The sequence below is a fragment of the Brienomyrus brachyistius genome, unplaced genomic scaffold, assembly GCF_023856365.1.
Source record: "Brienomyrus brachyistius isolate T26 unplaced genomic scaffold, BBRACH_0.4 scaffold73, whole genome shotgun sequence".
Taxonomy (NCBI): Eukaryota; Metazoa; Chordata; class Actinopteri; order Osteoglossiformes; family Mormyridae; genus Brienomyrus; species Brienomyrus brachyistius.
The window spans coordinates 1257882-1268442 of record NW_026042348.1 but is presented as its reverse complement, the minus strand read 5'-3'; the positions used below and the strand labels follow the sequence as shown (position 1 = coordinate 1268442).

At 43.5% G+C, this 10561-nt stretch overlaps 1 protein-coding gene across 5 annotated transcripts; it reads right to left on the bottom strand.

Moving 5' to 3' along the window:
* Positions 1–2108: 2108 nt before the first annotated feature.
* LOC125726485 (uncharacterized) lies at positions 2109–7205 on the bottom strand. 5 transcript variants are annotated; one of them, XM_049002854.1, is made up of 7 exons: positions 6184–6342; positions 5724–5827; positions 5413–5614; positions 4990–5082; positions 4721–4776; positions 3671–4082; positions 2109–3427 (listed from the first exon to the last, which is right to left on the bottom strand). In XM_049002854.1, the coding sequence occupies exons 6-7, from the start codon at positions 4010–4012 to the stop codon at positions 2822–2824; spliced, it is 948 nt and encodes a 315-aa protein (XP_048858811.1). In that variant the 5' UTR covers positions 4013–4082; positions 4721–4776; positions 4990–5082; positions 5413–5614; positions 5724–5827; positions 6184–6342; the 3' UTR covers positions 2109–2821. The 5 variants fall into 5 exon arrangements, with proteins under 5 accessions (XP_048858811.1, XP_048858807.1, XP_048858809.1 ...); XM_049002850.1 differs by lacking the exon at positions 6184–6342 and adding an exon at positions 6995–7205 and having other exon boundaries at positions 4990–5614; XM_049002852.1 differs by lacking the exon at positions 6184–6342 and adding an exon at positions 7005–7205 and having other exon boundaries at positions 4990–5614.
* Between the last annotated feature and the right edge of the window lie 3356 nt (positions 7206–10561).

Below are 10561 nucleotides of genomic sequence, written 5' to 3'. Positions count from 1 at the left end.
TAAAGAAAAAGTGCACAGGCTATAGTGCCACCTGGCCTGCTCTCTCTGAATATTAAAATAAAAATATTAAAATAAATATTTGCGATATTTTTATTTACTATTGTTCGCTGTTAAATGTTTCACCTGAAATTCTCAAATATGTTTAAAGAAAAAGACCAATAAGGGATTTATACCCATTATCAAGAAAAAAAAATCCAAACATTGAAAACATACCTCTCAACGGCTATCAGAAGCAGGAATTGCAACCATTCCATTTGAACATTTTCAACATCAAAATAATTACCCCAAGGCAACAATTTTATGAGTATATAGAGCCAAAAAACCTCTCTTTCAGGTGATTTCATGTTCGTTGAAGTTTCCGCTTTTTAACAACTGTATAAAGTAATGTTATATGTTATATAAATCAGTTGAAACAAAAAAAAAACGTACGTTTTCATGGTTGCCAGATCTTAAGCTTCTGGCATGATACGCTTTCAGACTCACGCAGGAAATATTACGGAAATCTTACTACATTATTCCATTATACACCTAAAATTGCGTCCAATTTACACGGTTAAATACAAAAGCAGACTATTTACAAGGTACGAACTGTTACATATGTGTGCTGACAACTCGAACTGAAAATCTCACTCCAGCCAGTTAGCGGAAGTTGGCAACCCCGCGTTTTATTTGAAAAGAAAAGTAAAATACGCTGTTCTCGTCAGAAACTGCTTGTCATTCCGTTTGCGTTGTTACTCCGACAAATATAAAGCTAATATAAGAAGAACATGTCACGTTTTATACATGTTTCGAAATAATAAGACCGCCCATATCCTACTCTAATTGCGATTGAAGTGATAAGTTCGTATGTATTTATATTAAAACGAGACTTTAATTTAATTACCGGTGTGGAATTACAGTATAGAAACCAATACTTAAATCCATGAACAGTAAAATATATGACATAAAAACGATTGTATTAAGGTTTTACGGTTTAAGTTAAGCACTTTATTTTATCTAATTTTGAAATGCAGTCCTGTATACTTTAAAAACTTTTGTCATTTTAAACCTAGTAAATGAGAGAACATTATAAAACATATCGGCACTCATACATGTATGTTCAGCTCTATGTCACGTAACAATAAATATTGTCAAAAAGTCTTTGAATTGTACTGAATTAATTTGATAGTTAGATTTTGATTACATGCAATGTTGATACAACTAATAGGATACTTAATATGTCACACTAAAGAGTTAGACATTATGATCTTCCAGACCTTCGCTTCAAGAAATTCTCCAAATGGACCTCTTTAACTTTTAGCTGAATACCCCTGCCTTATGCGAACTACATTAGTTCTGATTGTATGTCGTCTCTGGCAAACATTTTCCTCTCGTTTTTATTTGTTGACGAAAGTGTAAATACGCTTCGTTATAATCTTAGGTCTCGCAAAATCATTTTTATTTAGATATCGTCTCGTTTTAGTCTAAAAATAAATGTCGTTGACGATAACGATGATTATGGATGAAAATCTGTAACTGATTTTATTTCGAGAGAAATCGCCAAAAAAGTTTAAAACTGGTTTTTCTTTGCCACTCCCCAAGTACCAAAATTTATAAGTAACAGTGTAGCAGTGCATTGTGGAAGACCACCTTGCCCTCTTGTTCAGCAAATTGTCATTAGCAGTCAATGTTAGCCGGTTGATCAGTGTTAACCCAGGAACGCCCTGCCCCCGTCCCCATCACTGCGCTAATTCTTTTGTGGGGGACCCGCCCCCACCCCCCTGCAAAATGTATTTTGGGGGACTCAAAAATCAAGTGCCAATATTTAATCCTAGTTCAGAACTGTATAGAAGTCTACCACTTACCTAGCCATCTTGATCAAGAATGAGCTCCACTGGTGATAGGTCAAAGTTATATAATACTTGAAAATTCTAGAACTTCTATGACAAGATACGCACATAGCAACATGAATTCAGCCAATCAGCGCCCTTGAGTGAGATGCTGTCGTGGTTTTTTCTCCTTCCCCGCCAAATCAGAAGTCAGAGGTCCGCTTGTGCAGTATCCAGAATTCAGTCTTTATTGCAACAATAAAGTTACAACAAAGGCTGGACACGTAAAAGTGTGTCCAGTACTGTTTTACACCAATTTTTATAAGTTCTTATCATTTAACAATATCTTGTCACTTAAGCATCATCATTCCTTCAGCCATTCACAATAATTGTTTTTTCCCTTAATCCACACCCCTAGGTGACAAGTTTGTCCATCATTTCTTTTACCGTTTGGTCTCTCGGCTGAACATAATGGTGGCACGAGCAGCTCCACTTGGTTTTTTAAAAATGCTCAGCCGTGAACTTCGGGTGAACTCAGGCGAATCCCTTCCTTCAGTAGTAAACCTAGGCAGTTTCAGCCTTTTACACATTGTCTAACTAAAAGGTTGATAATATATTTATCCTTTAACATTGTGATAAAATATACGTTAATAAAAGAATATTCATAGATTCAGGACTAACATAAAGTAGATAACAGAATCTCAGACTAACAAAAGGTGCAAATACATACTCAGTTGATTATATTGTAATCAACACAAAGCAATGTTTATATTGTAATGATTACATCATGGATATTTGACACACTTTTTAATAATATCATAATACTTGTATTCTATGTTATATAGTGCTAAATAATATTCCATATATTTCCCCCTTTGGGACTCCAAGGAGTCCCACACACAATCCTGTCCATCCAGCCTAGGAGGGAGGGCAAAAACCCTATGACCCAGGGAAATTCCACTCCCAGCCCGCCACAGGCACGGCCCCCCTTTGGGGTCCATGGCAGGCATGGCTCACAAACTACTAACACTGAGAATCAACCAACAGCAGCACAGGGGGTACATCAGGAAAGGGAGGGCCTCTAACATCGGGGAGGGGGGACACTGTCGGCCTTGGTCCCCGGCCGCCACTGCTGGCAAGGTGGCCGCCGGAGGGCTGGGTGCGTCGGGTTGCGCCTCCCTTCTGCTCTTCTTCCTCCCCCGGGGGGATGCACCGCTCTTCTTTCGCCTGCTGCTGACGCCTGGAGCCAGGGCGAGCTGCTCCACCTTGTTCGGAGACCCCTCCAGTATGGATGTCACCATCGCCGGGGCCTCCTCCACCTCGACCAGGGCTTCTCCTCCTGCCCCCGTCGCCGGCTGTTCCTGCCCAGTCGTGGGGGCTAGAGCTCCCCCACCATTCTCCGTGCCGACTGCTCTGTTACCCGACAGAGCGTCGGCATATGTAGTCTTTTTCTGTGGGCAGGAACGAGCCAGATGGTCCTCGCCGTTGTAGTGAATGCAGCGACGGGGGCCCTTGCAGTCCCTGGCCATGTGCCCCGACTCCAGGCAGTTGCGGCAGCGCAGGTTGGCGCATCCCTCCAGGGTGTGTCCAAAGCTGTGGCACTGCCGGCAGAAGGGAGGCTGTCCAGGATAAAAAAGGTATGCCTTATTGCCCTGTAGAGTAAAATAGGCTGGGGGGTGGCTAAAACCGCCTGCGCCATTAGCGTCCGGGCGCAGGCGGGCCTGGAACTGGCGTCGGCCAGTCCAGATCCCCAGCTCATCCCGGATGTCCCTGTGGCCAGGAAGGAGGTCCACATACTTTTTTAAAAACTGGGTGACGGCCCCGGCAGTAATGTGTGGGTTGAAACAATGGACCATTATTACCTGCTTGTCGGGCCACCACAGCGGCTCGATGTTGTAACGTCCGAGGAGGGGGTGCTGGGCCCCCTCCTTGCTCCGCTCCAGAACCTTGGTGTAACTCTCGTCGGTGGACAAGGTGACCTCGAAGAAGCGGAAGGGCCCATTCCGCTGTACGCAGAGGATGTCCTGCATCTGAAGGCCCAACGCTCCAAAGGCCACCTCCCGGATGAAGGCCAGCCGGTCGGGGAAGGTGCCCACCTCCCCCTCAGCCCTCCAGCAGAACCGGGCGGTATTCCGCAGGCCCCCGCCTGCTACCAGCCACGGCCCGCTGAAGGGCTTCCTCGATGGTCCGCCGGCCGTTGCCATCCGGGAAGGTCCACCGACGTCGCCGCTGGAGCAGAGTCCTTCCGCCGCCGTGGTCCCGCCGCCCGCCAATCTGGGATGAGTCGAGCAGAGCTAAACTATAAAAGCAGCTAAAAATAAAAATCAGTTTGCCCAGCAGGGCGGCGGACAAGCCACCAGCCACTGCGGGATCCCCAGCCTAATAAAAACAGAAATAAAAGCAGGGATAAAAGGCTAAAAAGGAAGGCACGGGTCGCCCCGTGGCAGCGGCGGTCAAGCCACCTGCTGGTCACGCCTTAGGTTCACCGTGCCTTCCTCTAAAAAACCCGACGCAGTCCGTAAAAAAAGCAGTAAAAAGTCAGTAAAATCCACTTGATCTTAGCCAAAAGGCCGAGAAGCGATACCCGCAGACTGCACCCTGCCGATTTTTAAATAATATTATGCTTGTACTACTTGCATTAACACAAAATCACAATCTAAAAAGGCTGAAACACCATGCAAATCAATGCCAACCCAGTACAATAAGAATTTTAAGGATAACATTTAACAAATAGAACTACCTGCAGAACTATTACCCTTAAAACAGGCAAAAGAGCAATTCCACCAGCAAATACAATTATACACCATTAAAATCTAATTACATGGCCAATAAAACAAATAAAATGTTACCTTATATGCATGCCAATAAAAAGTTAAGACAAAAAGAAAAAGTTCAAAAAGGAACATACCCACCCGCAGACTTCCGACCTCTGCACAAGGGTCGGGCTAAAACACTGTCATACACCTTCCTAAAACACATAAAAGCAGTAACCTTAGGAACAATAGGTCAATCACAGAATAAACAGCACAACAGATAAAATAAAATGTTAATAATGTTAATACTGATGAATATGTGCTAACAGTGATCAACATCAAAAAAGTGCTCAGTAAATTCTGTACATGCCATTAAATAAAATCCAAACCAAACAAAACACAAGCACAGAAAAAGAAAGCAAACTTACATAAAACCCAAGGTGTCCTTTGTGTGCTTCAGGAAAGCACATCATGTCAACCCTGTAGGATGGATTGTCACCACCTAGACGTACTGGGGCAGCCTAGGATCAAGGCAGTTAGATGGATGTCAGCTTACCTCTGGGGGTAGGTCGTTTAGGTGGATGGCAGCTTATTTCTGTGATCAGGGTGTTTGGGCAAATGTCAGCTTGCCTCTGAGATCAGAGTGTTTAGGTGGAAGCGAGGTTACCTCAGGGGTCAGGGGGCTGGGTCACAGGCAGCCTACCTCTGGGGTTAGGGCATTTGGGTGGATGTGAGCTTACCTGAGGCGCCTGCGTGTTTGGGTGGACAGCAGCTTGTCTCTGAGATCAGGGTATTTGGGTAAATGTCAGCTTACCCCAGAGAACAAGGCGGTTAGATGATAGGTAGTTTACCTCTGGGATCAGCATGGTTGGGTGAATGGCAGATTACTTCTGGGAACAATGTGTTTGCGTGGATGGCAGCCTACATCTGGGATCAGGGTGTTTGGGCGGACAGTGCTTTGCCTCTGGGATCAGGGTGTTTGGGCGGACAGTGCTTTGCCTCTGTGATCAGGGTGTTTCGGTAGACGGCAGCTTACCACTGGGATCAAGGAGCCTGAGTGGATGAAAACATACCTCTTTTATCAGAGTGTTTGGGTTTATGTCATCTTAACGCTGGGGTCAAGGCGCTTGGTTGGATGCAGTTGGTTGGATAAGAGCTTTACCTTTGGAATTAGGGCATCTGAGTAGATGACAGCTTAACTCTGCGATCAGGGTGTTTGGGTACATGTCAGCTTAGCTCTGGGGTCACGGTCTTCGGTTGGCCTTCCTGTGGAGTCAGGGCGTTTGGGTGAACAGCAGCTTACCTCTGGGGTCAGAGCGTTTGTGTGTAGGGCAGCTTACTACAGCTAACTCTCAATTAGTTTAACTGAATTCATCCTAAAAAATATTTATCTCTATACCTGACACACAAAATACTGTGACTTATATATAATGTGGCATGTTGTAAATGCAACCAGTAATCAGAAGACAGTGTGACATGTGCTGCACACCAGGGCAATTTCAGAATCCCAAATCAGATCTGTAGTTAACACCAAGCTATGGTAAACCAAGTGGCAACTATATACATGTATGGAAATCACACAACCCGAAAAACATATTAATACACAGGTATGTCTGACTCACTATCAAAAACGATGTAAACTTCCCTGTAGTAGTTAATAGATTAACAGACACAAAAAACCCAGAGGTACACCAACGAAAACACAGTGCAATGCTAGTACCAACTAGCAAGAACTAGCTAACCAGCTAAAAAGTCGCAATTAACTTCTAAACTATCAAAACCCAGCTTCATCGATAAGTACAAAAATTACCACGGAACATACATGTATTAGTTTAATAAAGTTTAAGCAGAAATTATCTAAATAAATCCGGCTTTGGTTTTGTTTGCCGGAGCTCGAACGTCGTACATCTCTTACTCAAAGGGCGCGAACTTCGGCCGGTTTGTGGCAAAATAACCATGACAACCGCCTGCCGCTGGCGCCACACAACGTCGTTGACCGCAGTCAGACTCTCGCGTGTTTACGTCTGACTGACGCCGCCATAATGAGATTTAGTAGTACTAACGTTAAAAAAAGCTCTTACCAACCTAATTTCACTGTATCCTATGCACGGCAATTTATTTAGCTTTCAACAAACTTAATTTTACAGAACAGAATTTCTGTATTGCCTCATATATATATATATATATATATATATATATGTTCATTAATTTAATCTAGGCAACGCACTGAATTACGACGGCCAATATTATGTATTATTTTGACAATAATATAAGTAGATTATTCTTTTACTATATGTAAATTCCTTAATTATATTCCATTGCTACTTTACAAAAGCCTTCAGGGAGTTTGGTCTTTTCATGACAACTAACCAAGTGTCTAACCAGTGTTTACCTGAATAATACAGAAAATTAAATGACACTTGTTAAACTCACCTGGACGTACCTTTTACAGTCGTTTAAACCGTCATGAGCAATGCTGAAATCACTGTTGCAAACAGTTCAGCGCGTAACATTGTCATTATTTTTCATCCTTATTAAACAAGGACACGTTTTTGTGTAGTCTGAGGTGAAATGCATTTTATATTTTCGTTTTTTGAGACACTCTCCCTCCGCCGTGACGCTCCATGGAACCGATACCTTCGGTTCTCTAGGAGTTAAATAAAAGCCCGCCCGCACTGAAATATGATTGGCTTATATGGCTAAGTAAACCAATCAGAATGCTGTCTGTCTAGCACTGGCTACATGAAGAGTCACACATATAGGGATCCACACATACGCACGTTCTCGCTTTCTCTCTTTCTCTCTCTCGCTCGTTCCTAGCTCATTTACTTGCTCATTCGTGCGCGCTACTGTCTCGCGTGCATGCTCTTGTTTGCTTGCTCTAGTTTCCGGAATATATATTTATTTAATTTAGGGGCATCAGGGAGCCGCTGTCAATATGCGGGAGACTTGGGATGTCTGGATAACTGCTTATTTGTACTATAATGATAACTGATCATTTCCAGGGAGCCGTGATGATATTCTAAATTGTGCAGGGTTATATAAGTACTGTGAAGCTGTCTTTATCTAGTTAAATGTTTACAAATATTTATTATTTTATTATATTTCATGTATATTTTCAACTTATTCACACCTTATTGTACCATGCCTCCATGCATACTTTACTGTAAAATCAGACAGATAAACGTTTAGAAAAATAATCGATTCTACAACTTGACTTGCAGCTGTCCAATTACACATCCATATTTTATTGCTGCAGATAACTGAGGTAGGTGTGGTATATAACGCTGAAGGTTAGACGTATAGTACAATAACATATGTACAACATGTGGGCATTTCAGTCAGACAAACGTTTAAAATGGAAAACGAGCTTTATATTTTACCAGCAATTTCCATAGTACGTCTTAGTCGAAGTACTACACTGCCATCTATTGGACAAGTAGGGTTACTGAATCGTGAAATGTGTCTTAAATCATGTTTTTTTAGGACCACTAAAAGAGGATTATCAGTATGAAGGTTTATCAATAAAAATAATTTATTAAAATAAATATTACAGGACTCTCCCTGAAAATAAGGTGATCTTAGCTTCCAAAGCCATGGACACATTCTAGTGATTTTCCAGGAGACTGGACCTAACTAACCTGGGGCCTTATGAAAAACAATCAATCAGCTCATGTTGAAGCTCACAAGGTGTGGAGAACAAGAAAGACAAGTAAGGGAGAAAGACAAGGTGCAGAGCATACACAAGCAGTGTAGCGGCACGTCAGTTATAGTGTATGATTAAAAATACATCATTTCTCACAGTATCAATAGTGGCCCATTGCTCCTACTGTAGCCTTACACCTCCAGGGTTGTGGGTTCAATCTGCACCCCTGCTGTAATAAACAGTGAAATTATCACAGTAACACTGTTTATCAGTAAAATAGTACAATACTGTAGAAAGTAGGGCAATATTTATGAGAACCTTGCTGATAAAATGCTGCAATGCACTGTAATTCAGTACGTAAACTGCAAATAAATAAACTGTAGAATTTACTCAAATTAAATGATGCAATAATTTGCACTCGCTTTTTTGGGTTGAATTTAGTATACGCAATTCTAGGAAATATTTTAAATAAATCAAGTTAAAGTCTGGGGTGGCATGGTGGTGCAGGAGTTTAGAATGGCATCACTGGTTCATCAGGTGTGGAGTTTGCATGTTCTCCCCATGTCGTTGGCACTGTTGCCTCGCACCACTGGGACCCGGGGTCGAGTCTCCGCTTGAGTTATATGTGTGTGGAGTTTGCATGTTCTCCCCATGTCGTTGGCACTGTTGCCTCGCACCACTGGGACCCGGGTTCGAGTCTCCGCTTGAGTTATATGTGTGTGGAGTTTGCATGTTCTCCCCATGTCGTTGGCACTGTTGCCTCGCACCACTGGGACCCGGGTTCGAGTCTCTGCCTGGGTCACATGTGTGTGGAGTTTGCATGTTCTCCCCATGTCGTTGGCACTGTTGCCTCGCACCACTGGGACCCGGGTTCGAGTCTCCGCCTGAGTTATATGTGTGCGGAGTTTGCATGTTCTCCCCATGTCGTCGTGGGGTTTCCTCTGGGTACTCTGGTTTCCCCCCACAGTCCAAAGACATGCTGAGGCTAATTGGAGTTGCTAAATTGCCCGTAGGAGTGCATGTTTGAGTGAATGGTGTGTGAGTGTGCCCTGCGATGGGCTGGCCCCCCATCCTGGGTTGCTCCCTGCCTCGTACCCATTGCTTCTGGGATAGGCTGCGGACCCCCCGCGACCCAGTAGGATAAGCGGTTTGGAAAATGGATGGATGGATGGATGGATGTTATTCCGAACAATAAGTAAAAAAAACACTTACCGTGTCAATTCTAGGGAAATTAGTCTCAGTAGTTTTGTGGTTGAGGTGACACTTCATCCAGTCCAGACGGTGGATAATTGCAAAACATCAGGTCAGCAGGATCACCGCTTCGTTTCGCGACTAACATTTTCCGCGCTCTAACATACCGGTCTCGCACTTGTTGCCACTTGTTTTTACAAATTTCCAAATTAAAATTCAGGATGTTTGAAATCTCTTGCCATCTATTATTACACGTTATTTTGATGAGGATAATTGCGGACCTGCTCAATCAACAGGTCCTCAAACGTGGACATCTTGACTGTTGACTGCAGATCTCGCAACACTGCCCCCTATAAATTACGCAGGTATTGCATCTCCGTATACGTTCCGTTAATTTTTGAGTACGTGCACAAAAACCGACGCAAAGAACGCAGGATACGGACCGCGGCTGTACGTACGTACATAAGTGTGTAATGAAAAGCAAGTATTTTTCTGCCTTTAGTTTAACATGTAGCCCTACCTCTCGGCTCTGCTTCAAGTGGGCTCTGCCTGCAAGATTTCTGACAGAAGGGATAATCCAGATCTGGCAGGTTAAGAATAATATTGTGAAGTTGTTTACCAATCTCTACCTCAGTGCCCTCTCTAAGATGCAAAATAGTCTATCTGCTGGGGAAACCTCTGAATGCTTAGGTTCACCCATCCCTGCTGCAGGCACAAGCAGACTGATGGGATGTGCCAGAGATGTGGTCAGAGCATGGCTGCATAGTAATGACACTGTCACTGCCACTGGAGATGTGGATGCAGTCCTTAGTGTCCTGAAGCAGCATTCTTATTTGACTGTGCATTCTGGGATGCCTCCAGTAGATTTTTGTTCAACCAAGTCAGATGCTAGGGAGGATCCTCTGGACTATTGGGTTAGGCTGAATAAGGCAGCAGATGATGCCAAAGGGTTTATTACATGAGATGTTAGGGCACTGCCATGTCTTTTAGAAATTGCTCTGTAGGAATATCTTATTAATGCATAAATTACATTTATCTGATGCTTTGATCCCTGCGATGGGCTGGCCCCCCATCCTGGGTTGTTCCCTGCCTCGTGCCCATTGCATCCGGGATAGGCTCCGGACCCCCCGCGACCCAGTAGGATAAGCGGTTTGGAAAATGGA